Genomic DNA, 22,978 nt, shown 5'->3' with positions numbered 1-22,978 from the left:
GATGAGGACCAAGTAGCCGCAGAGCAAATGTCATCCAAAGACATTAGACCAAAAAGCTGTAGATGTAGCCATGTGGACCTAGTGGAATGAGCTTTAACCTAACCTGGAGGAGACATGCCTTTGTCCTTATACACCTGCAGGATGCATGAAATCCATCTAGCTATAGTGACCTTGGAAATTGTTTCATTCTATAGACCCTTTTCGGGCAAACCTAACAATTTATCAGATTTACGAAGATTTTTTGTCCTGTGTAAATAGAATCATAACTGTCTATGAGCATCCAACATGTGTAGCTTGTATTCCATCTTGTTGGTAAAATTGGGAAAGGACACAGGCAAATTTATAGTCTGATTGATATTGACTGGTGACGCCACCTTAGGAAGAAAAGATGGGTTGGTTCGAAAAGAAACTCTGTCTTTATGAAAAATCATGCACAGACATTTGATGGACAAGGCCTGTAATTTCGAAACCCTTCTAGCATAGGTAATAGTGACCAGAAAAGCTGTTTTCCACAATAGAAATTTTAGATCTGCAGTTGCGGCAGGCTTGAAAGCTGGAGCGACCAGAACTTGGAGAACCATAGTAAGGTCCCATGGGGGGGGACAGGATCTTTGACCGGGGAGGCGGGGGGGGGGGGGCGTAGCAAAAAAGTGCCTTTGATAAAGGCTTTATACAGTCTAGAAGATGCCAATGATGCAGAATTCTTGTCCACATGAAAATGAGAAATGGCAGCCAACTGAACTTTGACAGTAGAAGAACTAACTCCATGCTGGAAAATATCAGCTAGGAAATCAAAAATAGCGGAAATAGGAGCTGTGAAAGGATCTAAACCCCTCTGAGAGGCCCAGAAAGAAAAATGTTTCCACTTGCTGCGACAAACCTTTCTGGTTGAAGAATTATGAGCAGTTACCAAAATAGACTTAACTGAGGAGGAAAGTCCGGGAGTCCTAATAATCATGGGAACTGCAGCAGCCAAGCTGTGAGCATCAGGCTGTCCAGACTGGGATGAGGCAACCCCCCGATGGGTGTGAAATCAGATCCTGAATGGGATCTAGGATCCAAGGTGGAGCCAGAAGGTGAGACCAAAGGAAGGGAAACAATACCTGGCTAGGCCAAAATGGGGCAATGAGGATCACCTTGCTCCCCAGTCGACAAGCTTTCTGCAGAAACCTTGGAATGAGAGGAACTGTCGGGTAAGCATATAGAAGACCAGGAGGCCAAGAATGAACTAGAGCATCTCAGGGGGACTCCCCCGGCAGGGGGTTCGGAGTGAAAAACCTGCTGTACTTCATGTTGGAAGGAGATGCGAAGAGATTGCAGCAAGGTTGACCCCACTCGCTGAAGATCTGTTCCGCTACTGACAGATTCAGAGACCACTCGTAAGGCATCAGAATGGTCCGACTTAGCCTGTCCACAAGAATGTTGGACCATCCCAGAATGTGCGTTGTGATGAGAAAGCGATGGGTGGAGATCACCCATTCCCACACTCTCATGACCTCACGACAAAGGGGGTAAGGTCTGGTCCCTCCCTGTTTGTTGATATACCAGACTACTGACATGTTTTCTGACTGAATGGCAATCGTCCCCAGAGGAAGAATGGCATGAAGGGCCTGCAAAGCTAGAAGGACCTCCCTCATCTCTAGGACACTGATGTGCAAGCTGGTCTCTATGGGGGACCATAGGCCTTGGACTGTCCTGCCCGAACAATGCCGCCCCCACCCGATTTGGGAGGCATCCATGGTCACTGTGGTTTGGGCCAGGGCTGGAACAAAGGGTCGTCCCTCCAAAATATCCGGAGAGCTCATCCACCATATGAGGGACGACCGACACACTCTACTTAGGTGGATAGGATAGGTTAGTGGTAATTCCAACAGGGACCATTGAACCGCTAGAGTCCACTGAAGAATTTGCATGTGTAGCGGAGCAAATGGAAGAAAAGTTATGGTCACCGCCATTGAGCCTAGAGCCCTCAAACACTGATTCTGTCGTCGGGAGGTGCGAATGGTAAATCAGGGAGACATGCATCCTGAGGTTTTGAATTCTCTCAGAGGTCAGGAACACTTTGCACTGAAGTGCGTCTATCCTGGCACCAATGTAGTCTATTACCTGTACAGGCTCTAGTAGAGATTTGGATGTGTTGATTGTGATACCCAAACTCAGGGCAGGTGTCAGAAAGTAATCCCTGGTTTGGGAAAGTAGACGCCTGGTGGGAGCAGTGAGGAGCCAATCGTCCAGGTATGGATAGACCAGAATCCCCTGAAGCCTCAGGTGAGCTGCTACAACTGCCATCACTTTGGTAAACACCCTGGGGCTGTGATGAGACCAAAGGATTGGGCTCAAAATTGATGATTGGTCCCTAGATGGAAGCAGAGGAACCTCCTTTAGCTTCTGTGCATTTTTATGTGATAGTAAGCATCCTGGAGATCTAACGAGCACATCCAGCCGCTCTCCTGCAGGTATGGCATGATGGATTGCAGTGTGACCATCTGGAACATCTCTTTGGCAACTGACAGGTTCAGGGTAGAGAGGTCCAGAATGGGCCTCAAGTCCCACGTTTTCTTTGGCACCAAAAAAAACCTGGAGTAGAAGCCCGATCCAGACTGATATGGGGGGACGGTTTTGATGGCTCGTTTTCCTAGCAGCTTGGAAATTTCCTGTGCTGCTGCCTCCCTTTGTGAGGGTGGGACGTGCGGGAGGTGTTTGGGAGATATGGGCCACCCCACGAAGGGGACAGAATATCCTCTGGATATGATCTGAAGCACCCAGCGTCCGTTATGGACTCCCATGCCGCTGGGTGCAAGGACAATTGTTCCCCAACTGCCTCCAGAGTAGAGCAGCCAGGCAACCCCTCAGGGTTGCTGCCCTGGTCTGTCCGAGAATGGCTCTCAAGACCCAAAGTTTCATGGACCCCCTCGGCCTCTGGGCTGGCGTCCATTCTGTCACCCTCTGCCTCTAGGGGAAGAAGAGCCCAGAGTGTCCCGGGAATACTGAGACTTCTGGAACCACATTTTCTTTTGCCCTTTCTGGTTCCGGGAAAAAGACCTTTGAGGGTTAGAGAAGCAGATCCCGACGGCAGACAGTGTGTTCCTGTCCTTCTCACTCTGGACTAGTGTCTCCTTGATAGTCTTACCAAAAAGTGTCGAGCCATCATAAGGGGCATTGGCAAAGGACGCCTTAAAGGGTTCAGTAAATTGGCACAACCTGAGCCAGGCATTACGCCTCATGGACGCGCCAGACCCAGCCGCCCTAGCCCCTCCTTCCATAGCATGGGAGAAGAGTCGCATGGATGTATTTGATACTGTTTTCAGAGTGGCCATTTTCACGGAGAACGAAGCCTTGTCCTCCTGCGACATGGATTTGGGTGGAGACTCCTCCAGCTCCTTTACTAGGTCACGTTGGAGTCTAGTGACATAGGCCAAGTAATTCAGCACCCTGATCAAAAGGATAGCTGAAGCATACACCCGTTTCCCTAGGCAGTCCATCATCCGTAACTCCCGGTCAGGAAGGTGGACCGAGGAACTTTCCTGAGATAGTTCCTTCTTCATGGCTGCTGCTACTACCATGGTACCATGGCGTCCACTGAGGAGCCCTTGTTCCAGGAAGGCCCGTCAATGGGGGGACTTAAAACCTTATTGGTGTGCTTGGGGATCGGCTCCATGGTATCTGGTTCCTTCCACACCCGCGAGGTCATCAAATCCACTAAAGGATCATTGGGAGGGGACACACAGGAAGTAGACGGGCCCATGCCGAAAGCCTCCCGGAACACAGACTCATCAGAGGAGGGCTTGGGGGCAGACCAACCTCCCCCGCTGGCGCAAGATCTCCATGATGTCTCCAAAGGAGACATCCTCAAGAGGTGATCTTGGGGAGCCCTCCCCATCATCTAAATCTGTCTCTTCGGTTAGGGACTCAGGGGAGTCCAAGTGCCTCCTCTTGCATGTATGCTTGTGAGGCACATCTACAGTGGGGCTCTCAGGGGAGCACTCGCAAGCCATCTGTTCCCCCAAAGGAACTGTCTGGGGCTCTTTAGGCACGGGCTGTCCCTCTGGTAAGACAATGGGGACTGTAGACAGAGCTGAGGGGGTCCGGGCAGAGTCCGAGGGGGCGGTAAGGGGTCTCAATCTGATGGAGAGGACCCTTTCTACCTAAGGAGAGCAGACCTCCTGGGAAGCTAATAAGGAGGCTGGTCTCCCCGGGTCCGACACGAGAATCAGAGCCAGTCCCGAAGTGGACAGAGCTCTGAGGGAGGGAACCTGGCCCGACAAGGTCAGAGCCGATGGAAAAGGTTCCACTCCCTCGGATCCAACACCCAGGCTCCAGCTCAGAGAGTAGCTCGGATCCGAACTGGTCAGATCAGAGATGCTCCATGCATCTGTCGGCGTTGAGGAAACGAGGACCATCGGCACCAACCCCCTGACCAAGGTCAACCCCGGATCCGAGAACTCCGAAGGTCGGATTGGGGAAGGAGAAATGGGTTGAAAAAAAGGAAGCGAGCTCCCCCCCTCCAGAAGGAGGGGGGGCTGGCAAGACCCCCATCCGGATCTGTGTATGGATAAAGCGCCTCATCATCTTATCCGGATTTATGTCCGATAAGGAGCGGGTCGACCGTGACGAGGCCACAGACTGACCTGGCGGGTCGGGGAACAGAGGCCCGGGAGACATGACGTGTCTCCTCCGGGTCCAGGGAGAGAATGGAGCAGAGGGGAGTCACGGATCCGTGCTGACTTGCTCAGGGAAATGAGGTCCAGGGATCTCTTCCTCTTTTCCTTGTTTTAGACTCTCTCCCATTCTCTACCTCTCCTCTGCTCCACTACCACAGGCTTAGACACAGAAGTTTGAGTCCCAGCCTGGGAGGGAGGGGAGGCCACAGGAAGAGAAGCAGGACAGGCACTCACAGCAGACGTCGTGTCTGAAGCCGAAGACGAGGAGGGAGAATCAGCAGCAGGCAGAAGACCTTTGAGGGCCAACTTGGCCTTCCTATCTTTTAACGCTCTGGGATTGAACCTCGCACAAATGGAGCAATCCACACTAAGTTGGGCCACACCTAAGCACAACACACATCCCCTGGGGAGGGCTTATGGCCACACTCTGTGCAGCTCTTAAAGACAAGCTTTTCAGCCATCCTACAAGACAAGAAAGAAGCCTTAAAAAAGACCGGCAAAAACTTTCCTTCTTTAGACTAGCAGACACACACCCACTTACCACACTAAAACACTAATGGGGGGAGGGGTACCACAGACAAACTACTCTAACTAAACAAACTTACACTCAACGCCAAAGCGATGGGAGGGGAGAAAGGGGTACCTACACTAACTTAACTTGGCTAAAAGAAATAGGATTTTTTAAGACTTACAGTAAGAAATCACCCACTGCTAGCTGGATCTCTGAATTCACATTGTGTAACAAATCGCGGCAAATGAGATCTGGGGATGGAAGGCAGTGGAAGTGTATTATCTCAGATTATGTAGCCCAGGCTGGTATGACCCTGACCCTGAGCAGCATCCTACCTTCACCAAGAATGATGCCACAATACAGAGACAAAATGATCAGTTTTAATAATTGGCTTAATTTCTGGTGTCATTCTAAGGGGATCCAATGTCTGTCTGCCTGGAATGACATGCTTGACAAGCCACGCTGCTTCGCAAGGGACAGCTTGCACCTGTCACCCCTGGGTTTCCGGATATTGGCAAAGGCTCTTGCCACCCGCATAGTGCCTTTTTAGACAAGGCTCAAATTCTAAACCCACCGCCCTAGAAAACAATAATGGGAAAAAACTAAGGGTAATGCTGCTCAATGCCAGAAGTCTAAATCTCAAGATGCACGCCCTCGAAGCCCTCCTCAGTATGGAGAACATCGATGTCTGTGCTGTGACTGAAACCTGGTTCAAGGCTCCTGAGAGCACACCGGCACTATCAGGTTTTACCTCATATCATGCCCGCCCCAAAACCCGGACCGTACCACAAAAGGAGGGGGTGTATCCATATTCATCAAGGATACCCACACCTCCAGGCTGGTGGCAACTCATGAAGCATCAGAGACCATTCAGGTGCAATTAACCATAGGCAAAACTGCTCTACAGTTTGTAGCATGTTACAGGCCACCCTCTCAAACTCAGGAACCCCACACAGCCTTCCTGAAGACACTGGAGAGTATAAATGTCTCTCCAAACACCATCATATTGGGTGACTTCAACTACCCAAACATAGACTGGGAACATTACTCAAGCCCCAATACCCTAGCCCAAAGGTTCCTGGAGTTCATAAACTCAAATGCTATGGAACAACTTGTCACCATTCCCACAAGAGGTGAAAATATACTAGACCTGATCATCACAAACATGGGGACAAAATGCTCCACACCGAAGTATATCCCTCATTGGTGAGATCAGACCATAAACTAATCTCACTAGAGATCCACACCCGCCCCACCCCCAACAAAAAAAGACCACAGTGAAGAACTTCTCAAAAGCCAACTTCACACTTCTTAAGACTGGTGTGGTATCCTTCAAGGCCCCTGAGCCATTGGAAACCACAACCCACGCTGCTGAATCCCTTACAAATGCTTTCTACGAGCACCTCCAGGATTGCATGGATCAAGCAATCCCAAATAAAATCAAGACCCTTTCCACCAAAGGCAAGCGCCCGATCTGGTGGACCCCAGCCATAAACAAACTTTACAACAAGAGGAGAAAGCTACTACAAGATAGAGCAAAATCCCTAAAAGGGAAGACATCTCTGATCAATACTAGTAAAAACTACGATCACTCATAAAATCATCCAAGGCCAACTTTGAGAGAAAAATCGCCAAGGACTCAAAAGACAATCATAAGGCCTTCTTTAGCTATGTTAGAAATCTGGGTGGAAACTCCCAGATATGCTCAGAATTAGTCCAAAATGATACAAAAATCACTGAACCCACAGACATTGCAAACATACTGGCAGACAGGTTCAGTGAAAATTTCCCCCCCCCCCAAAAGGAGAAATATCTATCCCAGCAGAGTGTAGTCTCCCAATCATCTCAAATGCCCAGGTGAGAGCTGCTCTCTCTAAAGCTAAAAACACAGCATCAATGGGACCAGATGGTGTCCCCGGCTGTGTGCTACATGAACTCAATGAGGAACTAAACCCACACATAAGGCTGCTGTTTAATCTTAGCCTTACCACAGGATACGCACTCAAAGAGTGGCGTGGCAACTGTGGTCCCACTCCACAAAGGCGGTGCTTCTACGGACCCTGGTAATTACCAGGTCATAAGCTTAACAAGCCTGATCTGCAAAGCTATGGAGAGGATCATAATGGAACTCATAAATAAAGACATAGGGGACCTACAGACATTGGATCCTACCCAATTCGCTTTGTCAAGTGCAGATCATGCCTCTTGAACTTGGTCGACTTTTGAAACAGTCACCAAGGCCATTGATGAGGGTAAGGCAGTTCACACAGCCTACCTTGACCTTGCAAAAGCTTTCGACACAATACCCCACTCGGGTATCATGGAAAAGCTCACCAGCTTAAATGTAAACCCATATGTCATAAGATGGGTTGCAAACTGGCTCAAGGACAGAACCCACAGGGTTAGAGTTGCTGGTGCCATGTCAGACTCCAAGCCGGTCACAAGCGGTGTCCCACAGGGCTCAGTCCTGGGCCCCCTCTTGTTCGGCATCTACTTTTCAGAAGTGCAGGCAAACATAGGAGGATTGTGGCTGACAAAGTTTGCAGATGACTGCAAACTGGGCGCCATAGTTGAAAATCAATCAGACACAGATATCCTTCAGAGAGATCTCATAGAAACGGATAACTGGTGCCAGAGCCATGGCCTTAAGCTAAACGCCAAAAAATGTATAGTCATACCCTTTGGTAAAAACAAGGTAACCCCAAGTTACCACATAGGTGGAAATCCATTAAGCACAGAAGAGGTTATCAGGGACCTGGGGACCCAAGTTGACAGTAACCTTTCTTTTGACACTCACATTGCCAAAGTGGTTAGGAGGACCTTCTACATTGCCTACCTGATTATGAAGGGATTCACATCCAGATCAAGGGAGGTCATTGTTCCCCTGTACTCTTCACTTATCAGACCAATGATTGAGTACAATGCCCCATTCGGAATGTATCTTACCCGGCACTTGCAGCAATTGGAAAGACCCCAAAAGTTCCTCACCAAAAGGATAAAGGAACTCAAAAATATGCCATATGCTGCCCGACTGAAGAAACTTCAGCTCTATTCAGTCGCATACCGTCTGCTCAGAGGTGACCTGTGCCTGACATACAAGGCCATGTCCAACCCGGAATTAATGGACATGCTCCACCTCAAAAAATCCAAATCCACCAGAGCCACAAGAGCAAGAGACTTAAACCTCAACACAGATATAAATAGGACGTGCTGGAGGGACAGATTCATCACCCAGAGACTCCCTATGCTGTGGAACAGAATCCCGGTCCATGTGAGACAGAGCACCTCGCTGGCTCTGTTCAAGAGGAATCTTGACCAGTGGATGGGAGATCGTAGGTTTACCCCGGGGATCATCTCTGTATCACTGCTGGACAGAGGCACGGCAAACTAATGGGTATAGTATTCTTCAACCTAAGGGGTGGTGAAAGCCACACAACTCTGGCTAGGCTTATAAATGCCCTAGGGCAGATAGCCTAGTATGAACCTATGAACCTATGAACATATTATGGGTAAGGGGAGGAGTCTGGAGCTCGGAGCTGATGCCAGCTTGGATCCGATATGGATCCATATTCCCACAGATTGAAGACCAATTGAAGTAAACTACCTCAGATTAAACTATAAACAAAATTTGGAGGTTAAAGGGGAATAGGAGGGCAAATGATGCAAGTGCAGAGATGATGCACAGAGTTAGAAGGTAGGTTTTGATATGGCTTATGAGATGGCTAATCAGAGGACCACAGAAGGGTCAGCAGCAGGACATTTACACAAAAAGAAACAATCCTCAGGCACCCTATAAAACCTACCAGGCTTCTTGGGAGCAAGGGGGTAAATAATCAGGAGCACGAGAGGCACTGGAAAAAACATTCAGCAAAGCAGCCAAAACAGTAGGAATAGCCACAGATTTAGGAGACTCCACTGTAGCAACCCATAGTACCGCCTATGGATATCAGGGACCGGAGAACACTCCCACTTAAAAAAAAAAAAAAAAATTCATCCTACAGAGTGCATCCCCAAAGGAAATTTCCTCAGAAGCAGCATCAGGACTAACACATTCTTCCACCTCTGACCCATGACCCAAATGAGAAGGAATTTGAGTACAGTAAGTCAGGGATTCGTCATGAGAATCTGACTCCGTCTCAGAAGGATCCTGTTCTCTAGGCCTTTTAAGGGGAGTAAAGGACCAAGGAGAAGTAGGAACTGAAACTCCTTGAGAAGGCTTCAAAGACATTAAAGCGAAAAAAAAAGCCCCCCCGAGTGAAAGCCTGCCATTCACTTTGAGGATCCCTAGGAGCAGAAGAAACATGTTTAAGTTTTTGTTTCCTTTTTAAAGGAACATCCCCTCCAAAAAACTGAGAGGATTCAGACCCAGGACAGCAGTCGAGAACTGTAGTAGAAACTTCTTCCCAAACTAAAATCTGAGGAATTCCCCTAAGCCCCTCGGAAAAAATCAACAGTGGTTCCCCCTGAACATCCACGACAGATGCCTGGAAAGCCTCATCGGACATGCTGCCATTCAGAACCTCACCGTCCTCCAACATGGTCATGGTAGAGGAATCTGACAACACCACCGGGTGAGCCTCTGGGTTTGTAACTACCTCAGGAGAAACAACTGACAGAGGCTGGACAGTGGAAGATTCCGGTCACACCTTTTTCACCTTCTTCTTGCCTAATGGCTGACCTTCAGGGAAGGAGATTCCATCCATTGTACCTTTAGCAAGAAGCTTAAGATACTGGTTCTCAAGATACAAAGAAATGTAAGAAAGACTACTGAAGGGTTTTCGGAATGAACACCTGGCAAATAGAGCAAGATGTATGGTCATAAGACACTCCTGGGGGGGAGACACTTATCGTGATGGTCTTTATGGGGAATCTGTCTCCCACACTAGCATTTACCCTTCCTGTACGACATGAACCCCAAGGAGAACAAAAAAAAAACCCAACAGGGCACTTATCTGCACAGCAAACAGGTGTAGGTAATCACTGGAGAATGTAAATGCGTTCACCTGGCAAAACGGATGCAGGTAAACATATCAACTATGAAAAAAGTACATTCAGACTGACAACAAAGAAGTTCCTGTTTATGGTAAGCCTGAATGTCACCTTTATGCCCTACAGTACGCAAGGAGCATTTAAGTGATGTTCAGGCATACCTTTTAAATGCAACAGAAAGTCTTTGTTATATTGGGTGGACGATGGGCTTCCACAGCAGGGAATCCCAAAAGTTACAAATACTACAGCAGTGAATGTAAGGCCATCTTCCAGATACAAATACACCTTCTCCATGGGAAAGAAAGCCTTTTGAGACACAGTGTCTATTAGGCAATCTAAAACAATCTGGTGTGAGCAACAGGATTTTTGCGTATTTATCTAGAATTCTCTCTGCTCTATGATGGAAGAAGGACTCCTCACAAGTGGGGAAAAAAACTCTAAACAAAAAAGCAAGCTGTCTAAATAACAAAAAATGTGGATACCCCCCAATCTACAATGGGCTACTACTGGGAATAGATACTTTATAAACACTCTTGGTGCAAGGGATAGCTCAAAAGGTAATGCAAAGAATTGATAGTGTCACCCAGACACACACAATTTTAGAAATCTATTGAAGCTTCTTGCTACAGGAATGGGACAGTAAGCAGATTTGAGATCTAGTTACCATAGTGCTCTGATCTGGGAGTAGAGCTAATACTGTTTAAAGAGTCAAAATTTTGGAATCTATACATAGACTGAGAGAAGAAAGATCCAAAAGTGGGACCCGAAACATTCTAGAATAAAAGCCCATCATTACTTGATATGCAGGAACATGCTCCAGTACTCCTGTCAAAAATGTGTTGGAGCAATAGAGGAAATTATTCTGTTTGATTGGGTGGGTGAAGGAGGATTCCTTTAAAAGGAGGGGACTTTTCTGTCCATTGCCAACTGTAACCCTCCTGAATCATCTTCAAAATTTATTTGAAACAATCAGTTCTCAAAATAGAGTATTTAGAGTTACTTTTTTTTCAGAAAGAGGTACAGATGCTGGGACAGGAGGAGGGGAGGGTGATCTAGATTCTGGTATACTCATTCAGAGGAGGGCTCCTGACCTTTTTTGGGAAAAATGTAAGCAGCAAAAAAACAAGGACAAAGACAGCTAAAACCATAAATGTAATTATAAAACATAAAAGATAAGCACTTTCGGACAGTTCCTATAAGCAACAGCCCTGAAAAAGAGAAAAAAAAAAAAAAAAGGAAATAAGTTTGATGCAGCTTTGAGTCTGTTATTGGTCAAGTGTTACACTTTCAGAAAGTTCTTTAAGCAAGAGCTCTGAAAAAAGAAAAAGAAAAAAAGAGGAAAGAGGTGTGATGCTGTTTTGAGTCCGTTATTGGTCAAGTGTTACTTAAAAGAGTTAAACACACTTTGTTCTTTGATCTGATGAAGGAATTGTCCAAAAGTGCTTATCTTTTATGTTTTACAATTGAATTTATGGTTTTAGCTGTCTTGGTCCTTGTTGGTTTTTTGTTGCTTACATTTGCGATTTGTCTGAACCAAGGTGGACTTTTATTCTTTGTTTGCTGGGTTTTCTCCACTTATTTTTGGGGAAAAAAATGTTTTCTTTTTGGAATTTTTATTAGTCCCCTCCTGCCTTCGCTTCTTAGAAGTCTGCCTGTTAGTGGGAGGCACTACTTTCTTGTTTTGTCTTTTAAAAGGAGCAGATGACTTGGGAAATAACTTGGGGACTTAAAAAAATCCAGAGAATAAAAATGTCCAAAAATCTTCAATAAGCTTCAAGCTGCTAATGCATTAAGTAAGTGTGCTACATCCTGTTTGAATTTTGATAATCCTTTTTTTTCTTTTGGGAGAAAGGTCCTAAACCAGAAGGAGGTGGACCCTGGCAGCATAAACTGGATGCCAGGAAATTGCACTGGCAGTTATTTAATGCAACAAGACTACCAGGGTTAAATGACATGCTTTCTAAAATAGCATTTTTACAAATGAAAGCTGCATCTTTATAAATGACATGCAGTGTTTTATATTGTACTATATTTTATTAATTATATTTTTTATATAAAATATTTATTTACATACAAGATATTTAAAAGCTGGATTTGTGAAGCATTTCACTGGTTGATTTTAACATGCGACATTATTGACACAGTTAGGGCCGGACTGTTATGTTACTCAGCATTTTAGTTCTGATGAAGTTCTATAAAAAAAGAACAGCAACTTTTAACTTGTTTTTTATTTTCAAATAAAATTATTTAACCCCATTGCTGATAGTTCTGGTGACATTTGCCATTTGCTCATTATTGGTGATTTTTTTATGTCATTTGTGAAAATATTTGTTTGGTTACCCCTTTTCATGACAACCTTCATTTTACAGCCTCTTAATTTTTACAGGATTAGGTCCAGATGATTTTTTTTTACACAAGAAACATCTTTATTACATTATCATGTATAACATAGACCATGTTACATTTATATAAATGAAAATAAACCATAGCGATACAATCTAAGTTGCAAACATTATACATTATAAACTGAGCTGACACAACTGTAGCTGCAAACATCATACATCACTTTTAACATATCCAGTCATTGCTAGCTGACCATTATATAGCTCATTCAAATCCTTCCTTCTTTTAAACCTTGTTCCTCCTGTGCATGTATTGTTCCGACACTTCCAATTTTTTTCCTACGCAATTTGCTCCTACCCTTTTCTAAAGACCCCAGTTCCAGTTCTTTTATCTCTGTTACTATCTTCGCAACTTCTACTAAAATTGGTTTAGACTTAAAATCATAGAAGGTTACTAGACTAATGGCCCTGGAGCCCTTACAAGCCTAGCCAAGAGTTTATCCCCAAAAGAGAAACCTCAGTCAGCACCTGTCGCCCCTGTCAATAAGGGACACAGGTGGAAGCCCTGGGACAAATCCATTCATCAAGGTTGTACTTGAAGATGGTCAGCGAAATACTCCGATTGACGTGTATGGGAAATCTAATGAGGGAGTAGTATAGAGAGGTAATAACCTCCTTTTTCCTGGATGCAATCCCTTTAATTATGAGATGAACCAAGTAAAAGGCTTTTCTAACCACTGCTGCTACATGATGGGCGAATGTGAGATTGTTGTCAACCTGTACACCTAGGTCTCTCACCACAGGTTGTGCGCTTAGGGTGTTGTTGTTGATGTGGTAATCAGTAGGGGCTATGTTTTTCCGAATGGTATGACAATACATATTTTTGTGTTTAACTTAAGACCATGACTTTGGCGCCAGTCACCTCTTGCAGTATGTAAACATCACTTGGGAAGTCAATGACAGCACCCATCTTAGTTGTTCGCAAACTTGGTCAGCCACATACCTTTTGTCTTTGCCTGGACCTCTGAGAAGTAGATGCCAAACAGAAGGGGTCCCAGGACAGATCCCTGGGGAACACCACTAGTGACAGGTCTGCTGTCAGAGGTGGAGGCATGTATTTTGACCTTGTGGGTCCTATCGGTGAGCCAGTTGGCCACCCATCTGATGAAATAGGGATTTATGCCAAGTTGTGTTAGCTTTTTGATGATGCCCGAGTGGGGGATTGTGTCAAAGGCTTTGGCCAAGTCAAGGTATGCTGCATGTACTGACTTTCCCTCATCCAGAGCCTTGGTAACAGTCTCAAAGTCAACCAGGCTCAACAGACAAGAATTGCCCTTGACTAATCCGAAATGGGTGGGGTCAAGTGCTTGGAGATTGCCTATGTATTTGTTTATGAGATGTATAATAATACGCTCCATGGCTTTACAGATTAGACTTGTCAAGCTAACGGGGTGATAGTTTCCAGGGTCAGTAGTGGCACCACCTTTGTGCAAAGGGATGACAATGGCAGTTCTTCACTCTGCTGGAATAAAGCCTGTACTTAGGCTGTGGCTGAACAGGGTGCTTGATGGCAAAGCTAGTTCTTGCTGGAGATGATGCATAACATAGTCTGGGACACTATCAGGTCCCATGCAAGCTATGTTCTTTGACTTGGATAGGGCCTTTATCATTTGATCTATGAAAATGTGAGGTGCGGGATAAGTATCGAGGATGTTGAATAGGCCTTTGGAGGGGACAGGGGGTGAAGTTTGCACTGAACCTATCTGCTAACAGGTTGGCCAAGTCAACAGGATCAGTGTGTGGTACCGTTAAGTACTAATTCGGAACAAACCTGGGCTTTGCCATGGAGGTTCCTGATATCACTGAAGAAGGCTTTGTGGTTTCCCTTTGTTTTGGAAGCCAGGTTTGATTCATAATTGGCTTTGGAGGTTTTCACTAGTGATCTAATTTGCTTGTTGAGGCTAAGGAGGGAGTTTTTCCAGTTTGGAATTTGTTCCTTTTTACCCTTGGACAACAGTTTTGTCCTTTTGTTGTAAAGCCTGTTGATAGAGGATGTTCACCAAGCAGGTTTGTGTTTCCTTTGGAGCAGGCTTTAGTTCGATTGGGTATAGCTGTGCCCATGCAGTTATACAGGTGCTTGTACACTGCATTGGTGTACTGTTCAGCATAGTTGTCTGCATTCTCTGAGGTGGGCGGTGGTGTGAAGCTACTGATACTCTCCTTTAGGAGGTTGTAGTCAGCTACTGAGAGTTTTTTCAGCCTGGTTACAGCTGTGGGGGGGGGGGGGGGTTGGGTGGGATAGAAACTTCAAATGAGAGACTGATGATCTGATCTCACCAGGGAAGAAAGTGAGTGGTGCAGCGGTCGCCCATGTTGGTGAGAACAAGTCCAGAATGTTATCTCCCTTTGTGGGGGATGAGACAATCTGGTCTAGTGCTTTAGAACTGATTAAGTCAAGGAATAGTTGGGTGAGTGCATTAGTGCAGGAAGAGTTCACCCAGTCCATGGTGGGATAGTTGAAGTCACCAAGGATCAGGGTGTTAGGTGGTACCTTGATAGAGGCAATAAGCCCAGGAAGGATGAGTGGGTGTCCTGAGTCATGGAGGTGGGGTCTACAGCTAGCTATAACTTGGATGGGCGCATTGCCAACTGTCAGTTGCACCTGGAGTAGTTCTAGTGCATCATGCTGGCAAATTAGTCTGGAGGTGTGGTTGTCTTTAATGAAGATAGAGACTCCACCACCCTTAGTCTTCCTGATCTCATTTTGTGGTTGGAATGTGTGGAATGAGGTATAGCCTGGTAAGGCAGGGGTGCTCTCCGCAGCCTTGAACCAAGTTTCCATGACTGCACAGATATCGGGATCTTCCAGTGCAAGGAGAGCCTCCAGTGAATGCAATTTCAGGTTAAGGCTCCTAGCGTTAAGCAGCATGACCTTCAATTTGATTTCTGAGAGATATTTTAAGTTGGAAGATTTATCTTTGGGACACTGCCTAAAAAGGGGACAATGGTGGAGGCAAGAGCCTTGCCCAGAATCTGGAATTGCCGAGGTGACAGGTGAAGGCCATCTCTGGGCAGACAGACACTGGATAACCTTGGAATGACACCAGAAACCAAGTCAATTGTTGAAGTCAATTGTTTTTTGTTGCTATTGTGGTATAATTCTTGGTGAAGGTAGGATGCTGCTTAGGGCTAGGGTCATACCTGCCTGGGACACACACTCTAAGAGCTCAATCACATCTCTCTCTTCATATAGTCCAGGGAGGTACATCAAGTCATTCACACCAACATGGACAATTACAGAATCATACTTGTATCTGTTGTGGAGAGACTTAAGTGTCTGTGTGATGTGGTGGATTCTGGCACCTGACAGACAACTAACTGTGACCTTCTCCTTGTCGAGCCTGGTGAGGGGGACATTGGTGTGTCTCACAATTGAGTCACCAATGACTAGTATGTTTGGTTTATTGTTATGCCTTATGGGCTGTGTTTGAAAGACACTGTGTGTTGTCTGCTGTGTGTGCATTTTGGATGTCTCTGCATGATTTCCATTTTATAGTAATTGTTTTTTTGGCAGCCATCATAATTAGACTCAGCAAGGCCTTACTATGTCTAGGCAATTGCAATTCTGTATTACAACTCAAAAAATAATTTCCCTAGTTGCTCCAATTTGCTCGCCTAGCATCTCTGACAGAGCAGTCTGCAGGAATCTATAAAGTCAGCCAACTCATTACACTCCCAGGAAATGTGTTCCCAATTGCCTCTTTCTGCCCGATCACACCTCCAATATTTGTTGTTTACCTAAGAAAAATTCTTTGAAGTCTGCTTGAGGTAGAAAAATACATATGTAATCACTTCCAGGCAAAGATCGCAAATCTTCTAGATTTTGTTGCATATTTGGGAGACATATATGTATCCCCCCATTGTTTCATTGTAAATTGCTTATCTATTCTCCCTTCCCAATCTTTCTAATCTCCTCTGTTTGATTATAGTTGTCATGCAATATTTTATATGTTCTACTAATTATTCCTTTCTTAAAGGCAACTTCTGTTTTAGATTCTACTATAAACTCTACCAGTGTTGGTCTTTTGTTTAGGACCCCCCTATTTCTTTCTCTTTGCCTATACTCTGATATCGATCCTTGCCATGGAAGGCAATCCTCTAGCCTGCAGTCCATTTAAGTTCTTGGCATCTTCCCATTCTATTACCTTTCCCTCACTAGTTATCTGCTCACAATACCTTGGTTCCTTTTTTCTCCAATATTTTCTCTCTCCCTCTTACCTATTGTCTATATCCCTAATTGCAGTCATCCCCATTGACATAATCTCCTTTCTCCATTTCTGTGTTGGTTTAGTTCTTAGAAGACTTTCTGCTACTTCATAATATTTTATATGATTATTACTGTTCTCCTTAAAGGCCAGCATCCAAAATCCCAGTCTGTCCCTGTTACTTGAGCCCCCCCCCCCTCCCGTTTCATCAACATCTCTTTCCACTTTGAATTATAGTTTTCTGTTTGTGCTATGTATAGGAGCCTTAACTGTGTTGCTCTGAAATATCCCTTCAACTTGGGAAATGTCAATTCCCCCATTCTAATGGAAGAATAACTTACCCCACTTGACTCTTGCTGTATTCCCCTCCCAAATAAAATCCTTCAGCTCTTTATTAATTGCTATCTACAACTTCTCCTCTGGTTGATAAAAATATGCCTGACGAGTATATAAGACTAAAGGGACTAAAAACATGTTAACTGCTTGTATCTTACTACTGATATCCATGTAACAGAGCTTCCATTTTCTCATTTTTGTATTATCTTTTGTTTTGTCTCTTCCCACATATCTTCAGCTGCCACACCAGTATCATTTTTAATCCATATTCCTAACTACTCAATTTCATGTCCCCATAAATATGGATATTGCTGAGCCAATTTGTATGATGGTACATAGTTTACTGCTACTGCTTTTGTTTTAGCTTCATTAATTTTGTATCCCAAAAAGGTTTAAAGGCCTAGATGATGTTATGACTTGGGCTGTCTGAATGGCATTTGCACCTCAAGATGATAAGAAGATGGAAGTCTCCCGGTGCTCTCAAGATGATAAGAAGATGGAAGTCTCCCAGTGCTCTCATATGTAAGGCAGACACTAGGAGGATATGGATAGCTAAGACACAATATAACATCATGCTACAAAGGACTACAGTTATTAATTAAGCTGGCGATACACCATATACATCAGTCTCTGTAAATATTGCTGGCTTTGCTTATAGCTACCCTGCTTTTCCCCTACACACTAAAGAACTTGAGTTCCGTTTATAAAATGATTCAGAAGCTCATGTCTTCATGTAAATTAGCTTCCCAAAGAGTGCCTTCAAGTTCTCCCACCTCCCAATTGCTTTTGCCATCATCACCTGCTTTCATTTGCTGTTTTTTCTCTATAATTGTAAGTGCTCTATCATTTAGTGATTTTCATTTTAAAGGAAATGAAATACCTTCTTGGTTACCCTTCACAAGTGATTGTGAATACTTCCTGGGTTGCTTATGAAGTTTTACACAAAAATATTTTAATCTCTAATGTCCGTGCCAGCTGCATTATTTGTTTGAAGTTATACACACTGGAACCATCATGTTTTTTTTTTTTGGAACTGGCCACTGTAAATTTTCACATTTATTGTCTTTTTTTTTTTCCCAAAGAAAAGAAGACTGTCAACTAAAGTACATCACAGTGGTATACATTAACTGTAGTGTTAACTGCTGAAGATAAATACAATTACTAAAAACTGCAATAAATTAAAAAATTTCAATTTACTGTCACCATCAACAAGGTACTACAAGAAGCTCCATACATACAACACTACTTACTTTTTGGGTAGCATAGGCAACTTTGGCAGAAGTAACTCTGTCTCGCCTTCTGAGCTTGAAAAAGGTGTAAAAGAACTGCAAAAAAAAAAAAATAAAACCCCACATTACAGACTTATCACTGTGTCACATTTATACAAGATGAGTAGTTTATTTTATGCTCGACTCTACTACAGGACTGTGAGAATAAACATCTGGATGACCTTCAGCTAAACAGAGAGAGTAAAACTGAGAGGTACTCGTAACAGTAGATGAACAAATTATCCCCATCGCAAGAGTGCCTGTCTAGATGACAGTATAACTCTCCCCTTTGGGTAGCCTACTGGCTCAAAATATCCATGTGGAATAGCAAGATGCAGCTTAAGAGCTGTGACTGTCTATATACATAACATATGCAAGCACAATGCAAACACATAGGGCTAGAACCACCACAACTGGAAGTCAGAAAAATAGTACACTCCCATATCAGCAAAAGAAAGAATATCATTACATACCCCGAAAAAAAAATTCAAAGACTTCAATATTTATTCTAAGTCAATCTTTGCACTTGCCCAGGCACAATGATATTTAAAGAAGTTGTTGTTCTCTGGTAAATTAAATAAAATAAAGAATAATGTATGAATGAAAACAACCTTTTTTTGCACAATGCCAGGCTCCACTAAAAGACCCAGTCAAGCTGAATGGCCATGAACACAGATCAAGACATGCAGTTTAAATTCTACAGACATTTATTTATTTTTATTTTACATTTGTTAATCGGGGGTGTCTGACTGAGCCAAAAAGGCCCTTTTTCAGCAGAGGCCCGGGGAGAAAAGCTCCACGAAGAAAAATTACAGACACATTTAGTTATTTAGACATGATCAGTATACACACAAATTACAAGAGACATGTTTTTACAGTGGTATGCGGCACATAAACAGTTACAGTGGAGAGAACAAACAAAAAAATATTAATTTTAAAAATAAAGGTAATTAAATAGATTTGTGGTGTACAGCTGAAATTTGGAACATAGGTAGAATACATACATAGTACACAGGTGCAGTACATACATTGTAGATTAGCCAGTGTTTGTGAATAAGACTGAAAATTATTATCAAGTGCTCTAGATTTTGTATGTATATGTTATCCGCTTTCACTCATACTGCTTCCCTTGCTACTAGAACTTGTATCAGGCAAAAGCATGAACCCTCATACTGTCATAGGAGCCAAACACTGAGAGAAACATTACAGCAAAAGTCTCAGTTACCACTCCTACAACTCAAATGCCAGACTGTTTTCCTGCAATCACATTTTCCTTCCAAACGTTTATCTTGTGCATTATCATAGTGGCTGAATACAGACATAACAGGTCTATATTCTGTAAAAAGGACCTTTCCAAGCCAGAAGTCAATCCACAAGCACAGCACCAGAATTAATATCATAACACATAGATACATAAACAGTAGATAAGTAGGATGGTGTGTATACGATGCAGGGAAGGAATGCCTCAGGCTCACACACTACTGTACTTTAATCACTCAGTGTTCTTTTCTTCACAGTGCCTGATTGGTCAGCATATCAATCTTTGGTGTCCAGAAGTTGGAAGGAGATTCCAGCTAGCATTTCTTGGATGTTCATTATGACAAAAATCACCTCACACCTTTAATAATGAATCTAACTTGTAATACTTCCACTTTGTTGATAGGTTGCCTACAGTATGTGCGGAAGAGAATATGCACCTTCCAAAGTAGCTACAGTGACACTTGCAAGACTGCTGCTGGGGCGAGGATAGGACAGTTTACCTTTATATGTGCATACTGCACATGTGTGAAAGTGGATTGTTCGAAAGGATGTTTTCCATTTTCCGTATAGCTGAAAAAAAATGCATCGAATGAGCAATGAGTTTCGAACTTCAGTGACGTTCGACATACAGAATTCGTCATTTCGGTTCACGCAATGGGCCGATTGACAACATGATTTTCAACCTTTCAAAGGTAAACCAGATAGGACAAGCCATGGGACCCTAACACCTAGGCCGATCTTTTAGACCACAAAAAATGCACTGTGACATTCGCTCACTGCAGATTCGGCATTTTGGGTGTGGATTGTAATATAGTGAGGATTGTGAAATGGACCCTTTCCCCACTGCAGTGCAATCTCGGAGATAGAATATTAAAGTGGGGGGGGGTGGGGGGCAGGGGGGCTTCCCCCCTGCATTACATTGTGTGTTCGACATTGGAGTTCGAAACTCAGTGAATCTGCTGTTCGATTTGATGAGTTTCGAACTTCCGTGACGTTCGACATACAGAATTCGTTGTTTCGGCTCACGCAACGGGCCAATCGACGATATGATTTTCAACCTTTCAAAGGTAAACCGGATAGGACAAGCCATGGGACCCTAACTCCTAGGCCGATTTTTAGACCACAAAAAATGCACTGTCTTTCCTTTCTGAACTACAGTTTAGTTTTCAAAGAGCGGGGACCACAGTATCAGATAACATGCATTTCTAAATGCACAAGCATACATTCACATACCTACATTTTCTTTACTTGATATGAACACAAATTCCCAAACTTCCAAGGCTAATCACAGGCAGTCTGGCATCTAAAACATACCGACGACAGGTGTATCCTTCTTTGCTATGGATTTTCTACTGGCACCTTGAACCAGTACCTGAGCTGTGGCCTCATTGCTTAAGGAAACTGGAAATTTTATTTCTGCCTGCTGTTTTTACAGTCTCTTCAAATCATGAGGATTCATTTGACAGACAAGAAAATAGCTAACCAACTAAGTAAATAACAGTGTTACCTGAATTAATATACTAGGTGGTTTGTTTTTGGAAGACAGGTCCACATCTGCCAAATATGACAGAAGAACAGCAGATATGGAAGTTCTTCCATGGAGGATGATGAAGGTAAATGTTATTAAAACAGCCTAGACATCTTATTACTGTTAGCGGCTTAAAAATGTAAAAGTGTTCATGTTTCATAACATTACAACTCCTGAAGACCTCTTTATAGGCAGATGAAAACAGATTCTGCTCACATACAGAGTCATTTGAAATCCGCAGGGTTATCTTGTACTCTGTGTGGAACGATAATAATTTGTGAAAAATTTGTTAAAGCCTGATGACCTGGGTGGTCATGGCACCTGTCAAGCAGCAAGTGAGCAAAATTTGAGATGATATTGGAGACAGAATGCAGACTGAACAGACTTGCCCAGCATTTGCTGCAATGAAGCACAAGTTTAGAAAGTGAAGAAACTTCATGTGCATACTGCTGAATTAGGACACAATAACCAAAAATGTTCATACCCTACAATTTCTTCCATCTGAAACTCTTCTTTAAAACTTGTATAACTGAATACTGTGTTTTATTCTGCTTTTCAGACTTCTCAAAAGGAAATAAGCTTTCATGGCCATGGTGTAAAAATGCAGACAATACCATGGGTACACCAAGAGTTGCATATGCAACAGGCCATAACAGTGCTGGTTTTAGCTGGTTGTCTTCTGGATTTGCTCCATTTAGACAAAGTTAAAACAGGTAGAGATAACAATAAAAGTTACTTATTTGATATGGTTTATGACTTACAATAGTATGAAGCCATCATCTATTGGCTGATGGCTGTATATGGAGCTTTTCTGCCACAGCCCCTGCTGAAAATGGGCTTCTACCCAGTCGACTTTCCCAGTAATCAAATGCCAGTAAATAAATACATAAATATATGCTACAGATATATGACTACGTATGGCTCATGGAGTATAGTGGAATCAGGGTATTATGAAGAAGAAACCATTCAGGAGCTGCAGAGTAGTGGCCATGATGTTTGATGACCAGTGAATGCAGAAGTGCAGAAAAGTACTGTGAATGAATGTGGCAAAGGTCAGAAATAGTCTGAAAGCCATGTGAAAGGAGCTGTAACATCTGACAGTACAGTCTTAAGTCTATATAAACAGAAGACCGCAATCAAAATTTTAGCTTGCTACAAATCCCCCACCATGCCCCAGGATTCCCACTCCTCATTTCTTGATACACTGGAAAATAATAGGGTACAACCTAACACCCTAATAATGGGCGATTTCAACTACCCCACCATTAACTGGGAAAACTACTCGTGTACCAACTCTTTTGCTCAATGTTTTCTGGAATTCATAAATTCCAGTGACTTGGGTCAACTTATCCACACCCCCACCAGGGGCAGCAATATACTAGACCTGGTCATTACCAGTATGGGCAACCGGTGTTCCACACCAGAGGTCAATTTCTCGTTGGTCAGATCCGACCACAAGCAAATCACCCTAGACATCCATATCCCACCCCCATTAGGGAAACCACCGTAAAAATTTTCTCCAAAGCCAACTTCATGCTTCTTAAGACAGAAGTGGCAAACTTCACGACACCCATGCAGACAGATAATAGAGGTACGGCTGCTGAATCCTACTCAAATGCACTTTAAGCACTTACACGACTGCATAGATTGTGCAATCCCTAACCAAGATGCTATCTTCCAAAAAAAGGAAGCCAATCTGGTGGTCCCCTGACATAAACAAACTCTACAACAGAAGAAAAAAACTGTTGCAAAAAAGAATAAAATCCTATGATTGGAGGAACTCCTTGGGCAGTCTCAGTAAGAAGTTGAGATCCCTCA

General features: G+C 43.7%; 1 protein-coding gene across 1 annotated transcript in view; it reads right to left on the bottom strand.

Annotated features, from left to right (window-relative positions):
- The window catches only part of ANAPC4 (anaphase promoting complex subunit 4), a 1,069,940-nt gene that overhangs the window by 960,201 nt on the left and 86,761 nt on the right, over positions 1–22,978 (bottom strand). The window contains exon 4 of the mRNA XM_044062163.1: positions 18,355–18,429. Within this exon, the coding sequence (XP_043918098.1) occupies positions 18,355–18,429 (75 nt within the window). The remainder of the gene's footprint in view (positions 1–18,354; positions 18,430–22,978) is intronic.

Source organism: Protopterus annectens, chromosome 2.part1 (genome assembly GCF_019279795.1).
Source record: "Protopterus annectens isolate FY-2018-M chromosome 2.part1, PAN1.0, whole genome shotgun sequence".
In the NCBI taxonomy this organism is placed as follows: Eukaryota; Metazoa; Chordata; order Ceratodontiformes; family Protopteridae; genus Protopterus; species Protopterus annectens.
The sequence above is the reverse complement of the archived record's forward strand: the minus strand, read 5'-3'. Positions and strand labels throughout refer to the sequence as shown.